At 38.7% G+C, this 20,933-nt stretch overlaps 1 protein-coding gene across 8 annotated transcripts in view; it reads right to left on the bottom strand.

The window, feature by feature from the left end:
* The window catches only part of LOC122563411 (lysosomal-associated transmembrane protein 4A-like), a 56,255-nt gene that overhangs the window by 14,357 nt on the left and 20,965 nt on the right, over window positions 1-20,933 (bottom strand). For 3 of the 8 annotated variants that reach the window (XM_087976720.1, XM_087976723.1, XM_043717150.2), the window contains exons 2-6: window positions 17,899-18,007; window positions 16,669-16,745; window positions 13,484-13,615; window positions 11,519-11,614; window positions 5,446-5,544 (exon numbers count right to left, since the gene is read on the bottom strand). In XM_087976720.1, coding sequence (XP_087832846.1) covers window positions 5,446-5,544; window positions 11,519-11,614; window positions 13,484-13,615; window positions 16,669-16,745; window positions 17,899-18,007 — 513 coding nt within the window. Of the gene's footprint in view, window positions 1-195; window positions 234-5,445; window positions 5,545-6,578; window positions 6,662-11,518; window positions 11,615-13,483; window positions 13,616-16,668; window positions 16,746-17,898; window positions 18,011-20,933 lie in introns of all 8 variants that reach the window. The other 5 variants (XM_087976722.1, XM_087976721.1, XR_015752113.1 and 2 more) reach the window with 4 other exon arrangements.

Below are 20,933 nucleotides of genomic sequence, written 5' to 3'. Positions count from 1 at the left end.
TAACAATAACATTATACTTATGGTATGTTCTAGTTTTAAAAGGAGCATGAAGCAAACGGATCTTGAGTAGCACAAATAAACAGGTATAGTATTTCATCAACAATTACAGATCTGTCTTAGATTCATATTTATTGGCATTTTCTTATTTACAAATGATTAAGAGAATTAAAGCTCTCTGTACTAAACTATACTCACTATTGAGTTTTTGGTTTATCTTCCTGCGGAAATTTTTCCTATTTGGAAAACCCAAAAGAGAAGAGAAACAATTTTAATATTCAAGGCGGAAGCTGATGCCTTAAGGAATTCTACTCTCATGCCTGACATATGTAATTTAAACCTAGCCTACGTACACATTTTGACATTGAACAAATCCAAGACAAAGTTTCTTAGATGTCATCACAAATTTCCCTTAAGTTAAAGAAATCAATATTATAGTGCAGGCATGTCAGAACTTCAATATCATTACACTTTTGCAGGCTTGAAAGGTTGAGGGGGGGGGTGCGTGAAGTGAAAGTGAGCGATGATTTTTCCTGATCACTATACAGCAACTTGTACCTCAAGCTGCAAGTGTATTAGATCTGCTAAAGGTGATTCTGACAGATGGTCATTTCAATAAATTACCAAGGAAAAAATAGCATCTTCGAGATTAATGTGAAGGGATAGGTTTGTGATGGTGAGGGGGAAATATAGATGAGAGGTACTTGCATTGCCTTAATTTTCCACTGTCAGTAATAACCCATAAATACATAACAATCTCTCAAAGGTGTGACATAAAATATAATTTGAAAACCAGAGACAATTAATACATGGTGGTATTGTTAGTGAAAGATGAAATCAATGCAATAATGAGAAAGGATATCAACATGGAAAACCAAGGTGTGAAATCAGTCCATTGGAGTTAAGGAGCAATCAAGGGCAGAAAACATTGGTCAACTGGTCTCGAAATAGTCATGATAACATACAGAATGGCATTAAACAGGAAATTAGTGATGCACTCAACATGGGTGATACAGTACCAATCTAATAATATCATTAAATTTCTTTCATAAGTCTCAGTTAGGCCACTTTTTCTGTTAAGTTCTTTTCTCTGAAAGGAATGTATAATTGTTGCATTGTATGCATTTGGGGTGGATGAGGGGACAATAGTAACAATTGCCTCTCCATGTAATGCCCTTTTATGAAATTGCCCAGTGTGTCACAACCAACATTTTTCAAAATTCATTTGTGGGACTTGAGCGTCGCTGGCTAGCATTGATAGCCCAGCCCTATTTGCTCAAGGTGGTGGTGGTGAGCTGCCTTCTTGAATCGCTGCAGTCCATTTGCTGTGGGTTGACCCACAATGCCGGTAGGGAGAGAGTTCCAGGATTGTGCCCCAACCATTGTGAAGGAATGGCGGTATATTTCCAAATCAGAGTGGTGAGTGGGTTGGAGGGAAACTTACAGATGGTGGTGTTCCCAAGTACCTGCCACACATTTTGACCCTAATAATCTACAACTCTGGGCATCATTCAAATTGTAGATATGTTGGTTGTCATATTTCAAAATACTCACCCCTCATGCGCTTGTAGATTTATGACCCATAAGTCATGGGTGACTTCAATCTGCCTACAGACTAGCCAAATCACATTAGCAATAATGCTGTAGTGAATGAAATGCTGAATTGTGTGCAAGGTAGATTTTTTTCAGACCAGTACACTGAGGAACCAACTGAAGAAAAGGCTATCCTAGATTTGGTTTTATGCAAAGAGAATGGGTTACTTAATAATTTTGTTCTATGTATTTTGGAAGAAATGACCTTAACATTATAGAATTCTTCACTGGCACAGAACATGTAGTATACAATCTGACACTAGAGTCCTAAATCTAAAGAAAACAAACTATAAATCTATGAGAAGTGAACTGGTTGAGATAGCCTGCATAACTTCATAAAAGGGCATTACAATGGATAGACAATGGTTACTAACCCAATGATATGTTCTTTTCTCTGAAAGGAATGTAACAGGGAAACTAGCTTAACCATGGCTAAAGAAAGAAAATACCAATGTTATTAGATTCAAAGAGGAATTATATGAAGTTGTATAAAAAAAAAGTAGAAAGCCTGAGAACGGGGAGTAGTTAAGAATTCAACAAAGGTGAACAAGAGTGCACAGGGAAGAAGGTTATCTAAGATTCCAAAGAGATCCTGATAAATTGGGCCAATGGGCTGAGGAGTGGCCTATTCTACGCTGGAGAAATCAAAAGCACATTGCACTGGGTGACCACTTTGCAGATCATCTTCAGTCCGTGCGCAAGCATGACCGCGACCTTCCTATAGCTGATCATTTTAACATAGCATCTTGCTCGATTGCCCACTTGTCTGCTTTCGGCATGCTGCAATGTTCCAGCGAGTCACAGCGCAAACTGCAGGAACAACATCTCATCTTCAGACTAGGGACTTTACAACCTTCTGGACTTAATTTTGATTCAACACCTTCAGATTGTGAATAAACTCCTATTTCTTCCCCTTTTTTTAGCTTTACTTGTTGCATTCTCTGTCACCATGTTCTCTCACACTGCCTCCACTCCAGTGAGATCATCTGTTCTTTCCAGTTTGACAGTTAGACATATCATTGTTCTGTCATTCTCACATTCTGATCATTTAATCAACATCCTGATGAAGGACTTACATCCAAAATGTCAATTCTCCTGCTCCTCGGATGTTGTCCGACCTGCTGTGCTTTTCCAGCACCACAACCTACAACTCTGGGTACTAAAGGAGATGGCCATAGAAATTGTAGATATGTTGGTTGTCACCTTCCAAAATATTATAAATTCTGATACAGCCATTGAAGGGTGGTAAATACAACCTCACTATTTAAAAAAGGGAGAAAACTGGGAATTACAGACTGGTTAGCCTAACATCAGTGATAGGGAAAATTCTGGAATTTATTATAAAAGGAAATTAAAACAGAATATACCAAATGGATTACATAAACCTGACGAAGCTTATGAAAGGGAAATCAAGTTTGTTATTTTGAGGTCATAAGTAGTAGAATAAATTAGGGAGAACTTGTGAATATGGCATATTTGGATTTTCAGAAAGCTTTTGATAAAGCCCTACATAAGAAGTTAGTGTACAACATCAAAGCATTTGAGATTGGTGGAATAAACTGACAGATTGAAAATTGGTTAGCAGACACGAAACAGAGAGAGGAATAAGTGGGTCATTTTCAGTGGAAGGCAATGACAAATAAGGTATTGCAGGGATCAGTGTTTGCCCCTAGCTATTCACAATACACATAAATTTGAGTGAAGTAATCCAAAGAAATATTTTTAACTTTGTAGATGAGACAAAACTAGAGTAGGATTGAGAATGTAAAGAGGCTTCAAGTGATTAGACAAGTTGAATGGTCTAAAATGAATTGCATTTTCAATATAATGTGAATAACCTAATGCATATCCACGGCAGAATATTATTTAAATTTCAATTATTTGTAAATATTGATAAAGGGAACCAAAACAGAAATAGCTGGAGACACTCAGCAGGTCTGGCAGCATCTAGGGAGAGAAAGCAGAGTTAACATTTTAGGGTTCAGTGATCCTTCTTCAGAACTGAGGTTGTAAGCATGAATGCAAAGGTTCTGAAGAAGGATCAAATGACCCAAATGCTAATTCTGCTTTCTCTCCACAGATGCAGCCAGACCTACTGAGTTTCTCCAGCTATTTTGGTTTTTGTTTCAGATTTTCAGCATCTGCAGTTCTTTTTTTTGTATAAATGAACCTGGGTATCCTTGTACACCAGTCATTGAAAGCAAGGAAGCAGGTACAGTAAGCAGTTAGGAAAGCAAATGGTATATTGATCTTCACTGCAAGAAAGTTTGAGTACAGGAAAAAGGAAGTTTTACTGTAGCTTTACAGGGCTTTGGTAAGACTGTACCCTGAGTATTATGTATAGTATTGACCTCCTTATAGAGGAGAAGATACACTTGCCATAAAAGGAGTTCGATAAAGGGTCCTCAGATTGATTTCTGGGATGGCATGTTGATCATACGCATAGAGATTGGCTTGACTGGGCCTGCATGAGAAGGGAATCTCATTGAAAAGTATAAAATTCTGACAGGGCTGGATAGATAGATCCATGGAAGATGTTTTTCTTGATCAGAGTGCAGAGCAAGAGGTCTTGGCCTCAGGATACAAGGTAGGCCATTTTGGACTGAAGTTCAGCCATAATCATGCTGAATGGCAAAGTAGGCTCAATAGGCCAAATAGCTTATTCTTGCTCCAATTCTCTATGTTTATACAAATCAAATAAGTGGAGGATGCAGTATTGATTATATAAGCTTCATTGATTTCATTTCATTCAACAGGTCACCCTTCTATGCTTATTAGTTGGCCTTCTGCACATGAAAGCCTGAAATTTTAGAATATATAAACCACACTGCTGAGATAGAAGAGGATGTCAAGCAAAATGAGGTTGAAGATAATGGTGGCAATATAAATTTATATTAATCAACATGGTGCTTTACTAATGTTTCGTAACTAGCATAAGCATCCAACAAGCTTTAATTTTTAAATATTTACAGGACATCTTGAAATAGGAACACTATCAGAAAGATGTTGTTAAACTTCAAAGGTTCAGAAGAGATTTACAAGGATGTTGCCAAGGTTGGAGAGTTTGAGCTATAGGGAGAGGCTGAATAGGCTGGGGCTATTTTTCCTGAAGCTTTGGAGGCTGAGGGGTGACCTTGTAGAAGTTTATAAAATCATGAGGGGCGTGGATAGGGTAAATAGTCAATGTCTTTTCCACAGGGTAGGGGAGTCCAAAACAAGACAGCATAGGTTTAAGGTGAGAGGGGAAAAGATTTAAAAGGGATCTAAGAGGCAACCTTTTCACACAGAGAGTATAGAATGAGCTGCCAGAGTTGGTGATGGAGGCTGGTACAATTACAATATTTAAAAGGCATCTGGATGGGTATATAAATAGAAATAGGAAGGGTTTAAAGGCATATGAGCCAAATGCTGCTAACTGGAATTAGATTAAAGTAGAATATCTGGTCAACATGCACGAATTGACCAAAGAGTCTGTTTCCTTATTCTACATCTGTGACTTTAAATATCCATGCAATACATCAGCCATGATAGCAATGTGCTAAAATAAATCAGTGATACAAACAATTTAATAACAAGGCTGTATACAAATCAATTCATGAAGCTGAGCAGAGAAATTCAAAATAATTCAATTAATCTGCTGTGCCATAGACATGGATTCACACTCAACCCCATACCTTCAGCTGCCAACGAGAGTATATTGTTAAATGTTATGCATATCTGTTGAGGGAACTCAAGTGGCCATATTAGGATGCACATCTACTGATCATACACAAACGAAGGATGAAAACATATCTGATATACTCATCTTTTTACTCCCCACCGCAAAATCATTAGGCTGTGATAGCCAACTCTTACCCGAGAACGAAGATTAAGAAGAGTGTCAACTAAGCTGCTCTCCTGTTCCAATTCCTTAATAAACTTGAAGCAATTCCATGTAGAGTAGATGAAGAAAGACTACAGACAAAAATAGAAAGGATTGTGAGAAGATAAAGCTATTATTTAAATATTTTTCATGTTAGATCCTGGATATCAGGATTCTGACTAAATATTTACACCATTTTAAGTAGCACAAATGCCATGTTGCAAATTAAATGATGTACATAATTGCTAAGGGTAAAATATTACAGTTCCTCAAAGTTGTTAGTTTACACTGATATTTGTTTAGATTGGAAAGCCAAGAGTGAAATCTATTGGGGTTTATGACTGTTGTATTTATTTTGAATTTTAGTCCCCCTTTCACCTGTCTGTTCCTTCATAGATATACTGTAAATAAATGGCATTGTACAGTTTGAAGGAAGTGATAAAATAGGGAAAAATACAAAAAGAAAAAACAAACTGTCATTCAAAAATCCAGAATGTGCTGAGTTGTTTCTCATAATTCTTTTGATTTTCTTTTAAATGATGATGATGCAATCTTGTTTGCACAATAATGGATGATTTTTGACCCAACAGCTGATCAGGTGGTCCAGAGTCTTTCCTTGTGTTAGAACTATTTATTTGTAGAGTCTTCAAGTTCTGTCTTTTTCACTCAACAACAGTAAGGGGTACTTTTTTTTGCAAGCTTCTGGACATCTGAATGCACTGCACTCATAGTTCTGCAGCAAACTACAACTGGACCAATCCCAAGACTGTCATTAAGTTTTAACCAAACTACAAATATTCCTGGTGTCACTCTAACATCTCACTGTTCAAAAAGTAACCGAGTCAAAAAGTGTGATGCAGGAAAAGCACATCCGGTCAGGCAGCATCTGAGGAGCAGGAGAGTCAACGTTTCAAAAATAAGATTTTTATTTGGAAGAGCTTATGCTCAAAATGTCAACTCTCCTGCTCCTTGGATGCTGCCTGACCGGCTGTGCTTTTCCTGCACCACACGCTTTGACTCTGATCTGCAGCACCTGCAGTCCTCATTTTCTCCAAAAAAATAACAGTCTTGTGCAAGTAAACATACACCACACAATTTCACTTAATCTTCAAGGTGCAAAACTTGCCTACAACGTTTAGTTATACAACAGACCAACTTCCATTTTTCAGTTTGTAATCCAAAAGAAAAGGTTTGCATACATTCACCATCCTTGGGAAAAAAGGAAATGAAATGCTATTTGTTAATGCATTTCATGACAAGGTAAATATGGTATATACAATAAGACATAAGAGACAAGAGAATTACATTCAATTATCCTCACACATAGTTTATGCAACACTTTTACCATTTATCTTTCCTTTTATATACTTAAACTATTCCTGCATAATTGCACTTTTGATAACGTACATATTGACCACATCATGTTTTTCTGTTTTCACAAGAAATCTTTGGAGAATACATGAACATAAGAAATAGGAGCAGGAATATGCCACTCAGCCCCTTAAACCTGCCCCACCATTCAATAATATGGCTGAACTGTCCCAGGCTTCAATTCCTCTTTAGTGTCAACTTCTTATAGGCCTCAACTCTTGATATTTTAAAAATCTACTTCTTCTTTAAATACTTCCAGTAATTTAGTCTCCATAACTCTCTGGGGTAAAGAATTCCAGATATTCACCACCTTCTGGGAGAAAAAAAAATCTTTGCATCTCAATTTTTAGGGACTTTTATTCTGAAACTATGTCCTTTAGTTTGAGACTCCCCATGAACGAAACATCTTCTCAACGTCTATCCTCTCAAGCCCCTTCTTGTTATGATTCAATTAGACCAGCACTCATTCTTCTAAACAATGAATAAAGGACTAACTTATTTAGCCATTCTTGATAAGTCAATTCCTTCATCCCAGGCATTAGCCTAGTGAACTCTTTTGAAGTGCTACCAATGCCAATATATCCTCTCTTAAATACAGGATCAAAAACTATACACAATATTCAAAGTGCAGTGTCATTAACACCTTGTACAGTTGTAACAAGACTACAATTATTGAATGGTGGGACAGGTTTAAGGGGCTGACTGGAATATTCAAACAGACTCGCTACCACAGCCACGTCCTCAAACAGACTCGCTACCACAGCCACATCTCCTTCCTCAGCACCTGTCTACGGAACTGACTGATCCCGCATGGACTCTGGACTACATTCAGACTTCCTGAAGAAGGGCTTATGCCCGAAACGTCGATTCTCCTGTTCCTTTGATGCTGTCTGACCTGCTGCGCTTTTCCAGCATCACACTTTTAAGCTCTGATCTCCAGCATCTGCAGTCCTCACTTTCTCCTGTAACAAGACTACGCTAATTTTAAACTTAAACCCCTTGCATTAAAAACAGAAAGCATGCTAATTTTGAGATTCATGCACAAAAACACACATATCCTTCTGCATTGCACATTTTTGGAGTCTTTCTCTGTATAAATAATTGATTCTTATTCCCAAATGACCACGGATGTTCCTAATTTAAATTCCATCTGCCAAGCATTCAACTATTCACTCAACCTGTTCACATCCCCTTGCAGATTCCTAATGTCCTCATCACAACATATATTCTCATGTACTTTTTAATCAGCAAATTTGGATACATTACACTCTGCTCCCTCCTTGAAGTCAGTGTCATACAGCATAGAAACATGCATTTCGGCCCATGTCCATGCCAACCAACCAACACCAAACTCCACTAATTCCATTTCCTGCATTTGGTCCATAGCCTACTATGGATTGGCATTTTAAATGCTCATCCAGATGCTTCTTATATGTTGGGAAAGTACCTGCCTCCACGACCCTCTCAGGCAGCATGTTCCATATTTCTACCACCCTCTGGATGAAAAATCTTTTTCTTAGATCTCCTCTAAACCATTTATCCCATGTGTTAAACTTATGCCCTCTGGTCTTAAGAAACATCTGTATGCAGAAAAGATTCTCACGATCTAATCTGTCTCTGCCTCTCAATTTTGTATACCTCAATCAGATTCACCCTCAGCCTCCTTTGCTCGAAGGAAAACAAATCCAGTCTTTCCTTAGAACGAAGTCTTGTCATCCCAGGCAACAACCTTGTGAATCTCTCTGCACACTCTCCAGTGCAATCATGCCCTTCCAAAAGTGTGGCAATCAGAACTGCACACAATATTCCATCTGTGACCTAACCAATGTTTTATAAAGTTCCATCAAGACTTCTTTGCTCCCATATTCTACACCCCTGCTAACAAAGGTGAGTGACCAATATGTCTTCTACACTATCTTGTCTACCTGTGATAACACTTTCAGAGATCTATGGACTTATACATCAAAGGTCCATTTGTTCCTCAGTACTGCCGAGGGTCCTACCATTCATTGTGTATAGCCTTCCCATCTTACAATTCCCAACATGTTTCTTAATAGAATTAAATTCCATCTGCCATTGCTCTGCCCAATTTACTATCAGATCAATATCAGACTGTAGCCTGAGTCCATCCTCCTATCAACATCAGCAATTTTCGTGTCATCTGCAAATTTACACATTCTACATTCACATCCAAGTCAACAACGTATATAAATATCAGCGAAGGTCCCAGCACTGATTCCTGTGGTACATTGCTGGTCAGTCTTTCAATCACAAATACATCCCTCCACCAAACCGTGCTTCCTATTAGCAAGTCAATTTTGCAACAGTTTGCCAACTTGTGTTGGACCCCATAGGCTCTTACCTTTTGGACCACTCTTCCATGTGGGACCTTGAATGAATGAATGAATGAGTTTTATTGTCACATGTACTTGAACGAGTACAGTGAAAAGTTGGTAAGTTGCCACTTATAGCACCATCTGAGGTACAAAAGTACCTAGGTACAACTTCTTCAGTTCCAGATTAGTTACACTGTAACAATGTCACCAATATGCTCTTGGTGTCATCATAGATACAGAGTACTTAGGTACAATCCATAGTTACAGAATAGCAAAAAGAAGAAAGAAAGTTACATTGCAGCTATACACAATATAACCACAGGTCAGAAAAACAAGCAAGTTAAAAGGAAAAATATCACAGTCTCTCTCCAAGGGCTCTCCACAGCAGACCAGTGTAGGGGGCTTCCACGTGGTCTGACTGCTGGCTGCTGCCATGTTCTGCAATGGGCCACAGCCCCCGTTTCACACCAGGCCGCTGATGTCTCCACTTGGGGCTGCTGACTTCAGAGGCTGGGTGTCCGATGCCAAGACTCCGAGAAGACACAAGAAAAGAAAATCACAGAAGGGAAGAAAAAAATGGAGATAAAAAAAGAATGGGTGGAATGGATGAGCTCTGGCTGGAGCAACCAACGCCTTGTCAAACATTTTACTCAGGTCAACTCAACATCAACAGCACTAACCCCATTTAGTTAACTTTTCAAAAAACAGAAATTTGTCAGATAGGATGTCCCTCTAACAAATCCGTGCTGACTATTCCTGATCAACCCCTGCATTTCAAGTGTTGTTTAATCCTGTCCCTCAGAACCAATGGTTCCCCTATCACTGATATCAGACTAACTGGTCTGTAATTACCTGACCTATCCCTGCTGCCCTTCTTGAACAAAGAAACCACATCAGGGCAGTGTTTGTCACTGGCCACCCGGGTGTTTTCCTATCTTCCTGGTGGTGGAAATTGAATAAAGATTCGTGCACTTTGTCTTTCACTGTGTCTCACACCTGCACACACACACCATGGGTTCTGGGGAAAAAATAAGCACTACTGCACTTAGGTGGTAGTGTGGGGGTTAAAAAAAAATATATAAATAAATAAATAAATAAAACCAGGCGGACTCCCTCCAACAAAAAAAAAGAAGAAAAAAATAAATAAACCGCAAGCACCTGTTTTGATCACACAGCACTGTCCCTTGCTGTGAAGGGCAGTGCTTGTCACTGGCCACGCGGGCAAGAAAAGAAAAAAACGAAAAGAAAGAAAAAAAAAAGAAACCACATCAGCTGTCCTCTAGTCAACTGGCACTTCATTGGTGGCTAGCAAAGCACTAAATATCTCTGCCAGGGCCCAGCAATCTCTTTCTTCACCTCCTATGGCAGCCTGGAATACATCTGATCAGGCACTGAGGATTTATGCAACTTTATACCTGCTAAATATTTAATACTTCCTCCTTATTAATCTGGATGCACTTAAACTCCACCCCATCTAATCCTTTCATACTAAGGTAATCCCAGTTAATACTAAAAAAGTTAAAATCCCCTGCAACTATAATCCCATTTTATTGCTACAGATCCCCCTACATCCTCAACATTCTTGACTAATATAGTACTTACTTCCTACCTCTATATTTTCTTATGGTTCCCAAGTTAACATTAATAGAAAAATTGGAGGATTTCTCTCTAAATACAAGTTTACATTGTCTAATTGCTCTGTATTTTTGTTTTGGCTGGTCAGATTGTAGAAGTTTTGCATTGCACATTACTTAACTCTCACTCTTCCACTGCTCTTACCATCTGACATACTTGCTCTTCTATCTCTGTCTTCCTCTCTATTACTATAACACTTTGATAAGTTTGTGATAGAATGGATTCTTCTTCCTGCAATTCGGAATATGTACTAGACAAGACAGATTACTAACCCTCCTAACTACCTTATCTGAATCACTGAATTTGCTTTCAGAGGTTCAGTCTGTAAAATGAATAACACTAACACCTTGTCTTCCTGTTAAAAATGTTCTAATTGTAATATGTTTGCCTGTCATTCTTTCCTTTTTGGCAAATTTTCCTGAACTACTTTGCTTGTTCCTATAAATCTGTCTAGAAATAGGGATACATAATTCAATATTAAGGATTCATTTTTGTTTTACTTAAGTACTTCACTGACCAATTTTAATAGATCTCTTATTTTATGACCATAGATCAATTTGAATGGACTAAACACAGTAGATTTATTTGGGAATCTCAAGTAGCAAATATAACAGCTCTGATGCCCAAATCATATCAATTCCAGACAAACAACAGGTCATACTTCATGGCTGCTATTTTAGATACTAATATAAATTTGACATTCAACAACAGCTGTATTTCTTACCTTCAAACACAAAACGCATAGAAACAGAAACGTGAATGCAATCATGGCTTTAGTGGAGCCTGGCTCAATCAGACTGTCTCGTTCTGGGAAATAAAACTTGGCAGGAAAATTATCACTTAATCAGAAGTACAAACCAAGCAATATAAATCATAAAAAGAAATAAAAAAAAGAGCATTACAAAACATTGCTGACTTCCCATCATTAAAACTATACAAGACACTAGTCAGATTATACCTGAAATACCGTGAATGCATACTGACATTGGAGGCAGTCTAGAGATGGTTCACTAAGTTGAGTCCATATATGGAGGGATTTTTTAATGAGGAGAAGTTGAGTGAGTTGGGCTTGTACTCATTGAAGTTTAGAAGAATGAGAGTGACCTTACTGAAGCATGCAGGATTCTTAGGGAGCTAGACAGGGTAGTTGCACGGAAATTATTTCACCTTCTAAGAGCGTTTTAGAGCAGAGGGAATAATCTTTGAATAAAGGAGTCACCCATTAAAGATAGAAATGAGATGGGTATGTTTCCGGCAGAGGGCAGTGAATCTATGGAATTCTTTGCCACAATGGTGGCACGTTAGCACAGTGGTTAGCACTACTGCCTCGCAGCGCCAGAGACCCGTGTTCAATTCCCACCTCAGGCAACTGTCTATGTAGAGTTTGCACATTCTCCCTGTGTCTGCATGGGTTTCCTCTCACAGTCCATAAATGTGCAGGTTAGGTGAATTGGCCATGCTAAATTGCCCGCAGTGTTAGGTGAAGGGGTAAATGTAGGGGAACAGGTCTGGGTGGGTTGCTCTTTGGAGGATCAGTGTGAACTTGTTGGGCCGAAGGGCCTGTTTCCACACTGTAAGTAATTTACTTTAATCAAGATTGGTGGTGAGGCGAGGTTATTATGCAGACTCGAGCCTGAGACAGTAGGAATCAGTAAAGGAATCACAGTTTGCGAAAAGGCAAGAAAGTGGAGTTGAAGATGATCACATCAGTCACAATGAATGCCAACACAGACCCATTGTATCAAATAGCCTGTTTCTATTCTGATATCTTTTGGTCTTATGGTTTCAACAGGGTAATTGACATAGGGATGGAGATATAACTCAGCAGTCTTTGTGATGAACAGGTTATGGGGTCAAAGGCTCAAACAGGACGTCCACGTTCCTAACACTTCAATCAACCCATAACAGTGACCAGAGAAGAGAAGACCAGAATCAGAGGTAAGGAATTGGCATTTGCATCACATTCAGTCAATGGCTTCAATCTTTTAGTGTTTAATTAGTAGAAGCTACTGCTTATATCAGGTTGGATATTCGGCCAGAATGCTGCCAATACAAATTAAAGACTGTATAGGGAAGCAGATGACACTTTTTGGATGATGTTGCAAAATGAATAGCAAGTAAATGAGAAATAGAACGTTGCCAAGGATAGCACCTTAGAGACTCTACTGTTAATGGTATGGAGTGGGAATAGGAGTTATTTCAAGAAATTCCAATTAGATATCTATTTCTAGTAGGATATTTGGAAGTAGAATCAGGCAAAGGCATTCCTACTGAGCATAAAGCTATTATAGGTGGTTGACATGGTCAACCACACTCAAGGTTACAATGACAGATGGTGTAATTTGACTTTTACTTGGGCCAGTTCATTATTGTAGTGACAACATAAAGTGATTGGAGACGTACAAACAAATTGTAGGAAAGGTGGACATGTACTTAGCAGGCAATAACACATCGGGATGACATAGTAGTTTGAGAAGATAATGAGATGACAGTAGATTTTCTTGTGAGGAAGGGTTAATAGAAACAGACTTCCAAAGGGGTTGGGAACAATACCCAAAGTAAGAGAATCGCTATTATCAATTTCTTCTTTAGCAAACAACACACATACAAAGAAAATCGAGAGGCAAAAAGACAAAAACTGTTCACTTTCAAAATGGAAAATCCAAGAACCTTAGAAATAGCTACTTACCACATTTTGAATATAATGTTTTGCGTGAATATAATCTGGAAGATCAACATAGATGCCAACTACTTCTATGCAATAGATGAAGAAGTCAACTACCAGGTAGCATATAAATGGAATCAGAAAATCTGGAAAGTACTATGCCAAGGAAAAAAAAAGGAAACAAAACTGATCAATAGAAGTGCTATTTCCCGATATATTTTTGTTGAATGATTGGGAAATTTAAAAAGTGAAATAACTGATTGAAAATGTCTTTATATTTCATGGAGTACATTTCTTCTACATTGTGTTGGTATTTCTCGCTCCCCTATCCCACAGCTGCAAACAAAGTTTCTTTTCCGTACTGACTACCATTGATTATCATCCCAGATTCCACACTTCGCCTATGTGGCAGTTATTCAATCCATTCAGGTGCCAGGCAAGACTCTGGAAAGATTTAATCAATTGGGGCCCTGTCAATTTTGTCGCTGGGTGCCTGCCCCCTCCTGTGAAATCAAGGCAAGAGTGATAAACAGTAAATATATTAATACTTTCTCCAAGATTTTGCCAAGTTAGTTTATGGGCAACATGCCTGAGATATTGCAAGTAAATTCAACAGCTATTTGAAAAAAGATAGAAGCTTTAATCTGTTCAAAACATTAAAATCCCTCGGGATAGGTTGTATTTATTCAATATTGATGAAAGAGATTCCAGTACAGAATTGTGATTCACTTGACTATCACTGAAGGATTTTTGGGCATTAAGGTAAGAGAAGACTGGAAACAGACCAATATGGTTTCCACATTAAAAAAAATTATAACAGATATGGGCAACAAACAGACATTTTAATTCAACATTAATTCCACAAACTAATAATAATTAGGAGTCCACTTGACCTATCGTGATTGTGATGGCTCTTTGAAAAAGCCCGGAGAAAATAAGGACTGCAGATGCTGGAGATCAGAGTCAAAAAGTGCAGTGCTGGAAAAGCACAGCCAGGGAGGCAGCATTAGAAGAGCAGGACAGTCAACGTTTTGAGCATAAGCTCTTCATCAGGAATGATTACTAATGATGAGCTTATGCACGAAACGTCAACTCTCCTCCTCAGATGCTGCCTGAACCAGCTGTACTTTTCCAGTGCCATACCTTTTGACTTTGAAGAAGCTAGCTAACTTGTCCCACTTCCCTGCACTTAACCCATAGATTCTTTCTTCCCTTTCATGTCTCATTCTCTTTTCAATGTTGCTGCTGATTCAGTTTCCATCAGCTCTTCAGGTAGCACATGTTTCTTGTTGTCCGGAGTTACTCTACCTGTCACGTTTTTGTTCTTTGTTTACTGACTATTCTGTCACGAGAAACAGCTTTTCCAAACTAACTCGAACAATTTATTCATTCATTCATGATCAACTCTATGAAATTTCTTTATCTTCTGCAAGGTGATCCACAACAATCTCTTCCTATCTCAACAGCTGATTTAGTAAATCTTTTCTGCATCCTTTCAAGGAACTTGACATCTTTCTGAAAGTCCAGAAATGAACTCAATGTTCCAGGTAAGTCCTAAACAATCTCCTAACATTTTTTTCAAGAATCTCCTTATTTCTGTAACCTATTTGATTATCAACAAAGCCACAGAGCTCATATATGTCTTAACAGCCTTCTCAACTTGCACTATCACCTTCAAATATTTCATTACATATTTCCATGTGCTTCTGTTCCTCCATTCTTTTTAAAGTGTGGAACTTGATTCAAATTACTTCTCATCATTCTTCCTTCAAAAACATATTATTTCATGCTTGCTTACATTAAAATTTAAATCTGCCACGTTTGCCCATTTCACCAATGGGCACCCCACTGTTCACTATATTCGAGATTTTGTTTTAAATCAGCATAAATATTGAAAGTACAACTTGGATACTCAAGTCCATTTCATTAATACATATCAAAAAGAACAGACCTAATATCAACTTCTGGATATTATGTGTATATTTCTTTTAATTTGAAAAATAACATTCACAATTATATTTTGATTTCTGCACCTCAGTCAATTTTGTATCCATTATGCCTTTGTCCTTCTAATCCCATAAGTTTTCATTCCATTCACTTGAAGACCATTCATATAATAAAAACCTAACAGTCAGCTTTCATTTTGAATTCAGAAGGGGTACAGCTCATTTATTTATTTTGCATCTTTAAGAGTAAAGTAACCCAGGCACTTCATAGCAGTGTTATCAAACAAAATATGGTAAGAGAAAATACCTGGGTAGAAGAATTAGATTTTAAGGACTGTCTTGAAGAAGGAAAAGGAATAGGTGGAGACAGCTTAGGGCTTCAGCACTGAAAGAATGGCCAATGGTGGAGAAATTATAAATCAGAGGTCCACAATAGAGGAGTGTAAGTAGGGCTGGAGGAGATTAGAAAAATAGAGAGGGGTAAGCCATTCAAGAATTTGGAAACAATGAAAAGAGGGCTGCACTATTGCCAGGGGTTCAAATCCCAGGTAACGGTGGCAACAAAATTCTTATCAAGCATTGTAAAGCCTATCTGTTCTTTCCCTGTAAATCTACTTCTATTTAATTACTTAAATTTATTCCATTACACACTATAACAACACCAGCTTTTCACAGGCTACAGAGGGAAAACACTGAGAAAGGTGAGATTTTGGCATGGTGCTGTGCTCAGAGGCAAAGAGATGCAATTTCAGAGTACTTTTGTGGACCAATTTGGATGAAAATTGCAGGGAAGTGTAATGCAGGACTTCTGCAGCTGTATTAATAATAATTTAATACAGCCTGCACACGGAGGTAGTGCTCCATACTTGGTTTGTACTTGGGTAAAATGAAGCTCTGTGTACGTTCAGATAAACATTTAAAGGTCAACTTCTTGCAGTTGGAACATCAGTGGCATTTTTTTCACATGTTCAAAGCAGCCTATTAATCCCACATAAAAAAAATGCTTGGAGCTTTTTTAGAAAATCTGGCCAAGAAAGCTAAAAAATAGACATTTAGAAAATGTACCAGATTCCGTTACATGACAAATTCAAGGTGGTGTCAAGTTGGTTGACAAAATGATGCATGAATTCAGATTGACAATCTCAGAAAAGATGCACAAATTAGAAAAAATGCAATATAAAAAGATTGGTAACTTAATGCAATTTAAATGAATATTTTTATGCAGATAGATGCCTAACTTTAATATAAAATGAGAGATCTTACCTTAATAATTCCATAAACTCCTAAGCCACTGATAGCAGTCATGAAAACGTCAAAGATAAAAGATGTAAAAGTGTCCGCTGAAAGACATAGTATATTTTCACACATTAATGATATGGAAAATAGATACAAATAGCAGAATTGTTGGGACAATTATTCAAATAAAATATGAGACTGTCCAGCAATGACAAGTGGCAGACATACTGTTTCGCTATTCAAAATCAAACCCCTTTCCATTAGAATATATTTAACCTGTATTTTGATAATAGCCAGGCTGAGAACTAAAGTTTTATTCGAATAAATTTTCAAATATTTTTCCAACTTCGTTAACAACCAGGACATTCTTGACTTTCTTCTTCTTGGAGGTCAACAGAATAGTTAAAATCTAAGACGCTGAACAAAATTTAATCTAGATATGAACATCAAAACCAATATTCATGATCAAAAGGGATACCAATCTTCATTTAGCTGAAAAGCAACTGTCAAAGGCAAGTCAGTCACTTTCACAAGAGTTGCCCTTGCCCTCTTCCAAAATGTACATTTCTCCTCTTCACCTCCTGATAGGATGTTGTGAAACTTGAAAGGGTTCAGAAAAGATTTCTGAAGATGTTGCCAAGGTTGGAGGATTTGAGCTGTAGGGAGAGGCCGAATAAGCTGGGGCTGTTTTCTCTGCAGCGCAGAGGCTGAGAAATATAGGATTGTAGAAACAGAAGGTGGTCTACTAAAGCCTTTGAATCTAACATATGACTTTAAAATGCAAGACTGCTTATCATGGTCTCAGGGTGCACGGTGGCTCAGTGGTTAGCACTGCTGCGTCACAGCACCAGGGACCCGGGTTCAGTTCCAGTTCCGGTGACTGTCTGTGTGGAGTTTGCACATTCTCCCCAGGTCTGCGCCGGGTGCTCCGGTCTCCTCTCTCAGACCAAAGGTAAGCAGGTTAGGTGAACTGACTGTGCTAAATCGCCCATTGTGTTCAGGGATGTTTAGGATAGATGCATTAATCAGGGGTAAATATAGGATAGAGGGAATGGGTCTGGGTGGGTTAGTCCAAGGAGGGTCGGTGTGGACTTTTTGGGCCATTGGCCTGCCTCCACATTGTAGGGATTCTATGGATTCTATGTTGTACAGCATCAACATAAATTGGCTGTGTATGCACCATTTTGGTGCACTGCAGATTTTCTAACCTAAAAATCATTAAATGTTCTTTTCTTAACATCTAAAATATTCACCTACCTCCGTGAAAGACACCTTCAAGATGAATACCAATCATAGAAACATCTACCCTTGAATCTGGCCTGAACAACCGTACCAGCTCAAATCCAGCCATTACAGTCCAAGCAACCTGTAAAATAAAAAAAAGCATCTTGCTATTATTAAATACACTTAGTAATAGTGTGCAAGAATTTGATAAATCAAATTTCCTATTTTGCTTTTAAGTACTATTTCAGGTTTACTCTCAAATAGTCCAGTTAAAATTAAGTATGGTAACTAAGATTAAATTTTAAAAGCAAGCTGTTAACTGTCACAGTAACTGTCTCGGTGTCATTTTGTCTGGTGAAAAATAGCTATCACATTTGCTTTAATTACACTGTAGAACTTGAGGCTCCTTTATCAGCTGAAAGTAGTAAGTAAAACTTTGAATTCGGTAGCTTGAAATTAGTATGATGTTCATTTCAAACAAGAATTGTCATGTCCATGAATTAGACTTTGGTTTTGTTACCTGCTTTGAACTGTTAACTGTAGGTCAGAACACATATTTCATGAAAATCTTGCTAGGAATTACTACTGATATTTTTTCTTCATTGCCTCAGTCCAGGGGAAGAGGTTAGCACATTTCTATTTTTTTAATTCACTTGTGGGATGTGGGCATCGCTAGCTGGCCAACATTTTTGTTACCCTTGAGAAGTTGTTGGTGAGCTGCCTTCTTGAATGGCTGAAGTCTATGTGCTGTGGGTTGGTCCACAATGCCCTTAGAATCGGAATTCCAGGACATTGACCCAGTGACAATGAAAGAACGGCAGTCAGGATAGTGAATCGCTTTGAGGGAAACTTGCAGATGGTGGTGTTGTTATGTATCTGCTGCCCTTGTCCTTCAAGATGGGAGTAGTGCTAAGGATCTTAAGGTGGATTTCTGCAGTGCATCTTGTAAGTAGTACATAGTGCTGTTACTGAACATCAGTGGTGGAGGGAGTGGATGTTTGTAAATGTAGTGCCAATCAAATGGGCTGCTTTGTCCTGGATGGTGTAAACCTTGAGTTGGAGTTACACTCACCCAGGCAACTGAGCTTATTTCATTACAGTTCAGACTTGTGCTTTGCAGACAACAGACAGGCTTTGGGGAGTCAGGAGGAGAGTTACTCGCCGTAGTATTCCTCGCCTCTGACCTGCTCTTGTAGCCATTGTGTTTATGTTTCGAGTTCAGTTGACTTTCTGGTCAATGGCAACCCAAGATGTTGATAATTGGAGAATCAGTGATGGTAACACCACTGAATATCAAGGAGTGGTGGTTAGATTGTCTCTTATTGGAGATGATCATTGTGTGGTATGTGTGTGATGTGAATGTTACTTGCCAGCCTAAGCCTGGATACTTCCACATCTTGTTGAATTTGAATACGGACTGCTTCAGCATCTGAGAAGATACAAATGGTGCTAAACGTTGTGCAATCATCAGCAAATATCCCCATTTCTGCTCTTATTATGGAGGAAGGTTATGGATGAAGCAGCTGAAGATGGTTGGGCCAAAGACACTGCCCTGAGGAACTTCTGCAGAGATGTACTGGAGCTGAGATGACTGACCTTCAACAACCACAGTTATCTTCCCATGTGCCAGGTATGACTCCAACCACTGAAGAGTTTGCCCACTGATACCCAATGAGTCCAGTTTTGCTTGGGCTCCTTGATACCACACTTGGTCGAATATAGTCTTGGTACCAAAGTCTGTCACTGTTACCTCTGGAATTCAGCTGTTTATTTAAAGCAAATTTGGTCAGGAGCTGAGTGGCTCTGGCGGAACCCAAACTGGGTGTCATGGGGCAGGTAACTGCTGAGCAGATGGTGATTGATAGCATTGCTGATGATACCTTCCATCACTTTACTGATGATAGAAAGGAAGTAATTAGCCGGATTGGATTTGTCTTGCTTTTCATTTTCAGGACATATCTGGACAATTTTCCACACTGTTGGGTGAAAGCAAATATTCTAACTGTACTGGACGAGCTTGACTTGGGGAGTGACTAATTCTAGAGCACAGTCTTCAGTGCTATTACTTGAATGTTGTCATGGTCCACATTTATCCAGTGCCTCCAACTGTTTCTTGATATCAAATGGAGTGAATTAAATTGGTTGAAGACTGGCACCTGTAATGCTAGGGTCAAGTGGAGGAAGCAGATGCATCAGCCTTATCGATTGGGACCACAACTTTTCACTTTAATGATGTGGATGAAGTAACTGAGGACATTCTGGTTAAATTTGCAGATGATGCAAAAATAGGCAGGGAGGCTGAAGGACGATTTAGACAGGGCAAAGAAACGGCAGATGAATACAATGTGGGAAAGTGTGAGGTCATGCACTTTGGTAGGGAGAACAGAGGCATGAACTATTTTCTAAATGGAGAGAAAATTCAGAAATCAGAAGTGCAAACAGATTTGGGAGTCCAGGTCTCTCTTAAGGTAAACTTGGAGGTTGAGTCAGTAGTTGGGAAGGAAAATATAATGTTGTCATTCATCTCAAGATGGCTTCTGAGGCTTTCAAAGGCTCTGATCTGACCACATTTAGAGTATTGTGAGCAATTTTGGGCCCCCTACCTCAGGAAAGATGTACTGGCCCTACAGCAGGTCCAGAGGACATTCATGAGAATGATCCCAGGAATGAAAGGCTTACTTGACATATGAGAAATGTTTAAGGACTCAGGGACTATACTTGATGGAGTTTAGAAGGGGGGGGATCTGATTGAAAGGTACAGAATACTGAATGGCCTGCCCAGAGTGGATGTTGGGAAGATGTTCCATTGGCAGGAACACAAGGACCCAAGGACACAGCCTTAGAATAATGAAAAAACCTCTTAGAATGGAGATAAGGAGAAATTTCTTTAGCCAGAGAGTGGCAAAACTGTGGAATTCATTGTCACAGAAGGCTGTAGAGACCAGGTTCATTGAGTATATGTAAAACAGATAAGTTCTTGATTGTCAAGGGGATCAAAGGTTATGGGGCGAAAGTGGGAAAATAGAGTTGAAAACATAATCAGCAGTGATTGAAAGGCAAAGCAGCCT

Source organism: Chiloscyllium plagiosum, unplaced genomic scaffold, assembly GCF_037043375.1.
Source record: "Chiloscyllium plagiosum isolate Xiang-an unplaced genomic scaffold, Cpla_swu_hap1 HiC_scaffold_30, whole genome shotgun sequence".
In the NCBI taxonomy this organism is placed as follows: Eukaryota; Metazoa; Chordata; class Chondrichthyes; order Orectolobiformes; family Hemiscylliidae; genus Chiloscyllium; species Chiloscyllium plagiosum.
Note: the sequence above shows the minus strand (reverse complement) of the source record. Positions and strands in the feature narration are given on the sequence as shown.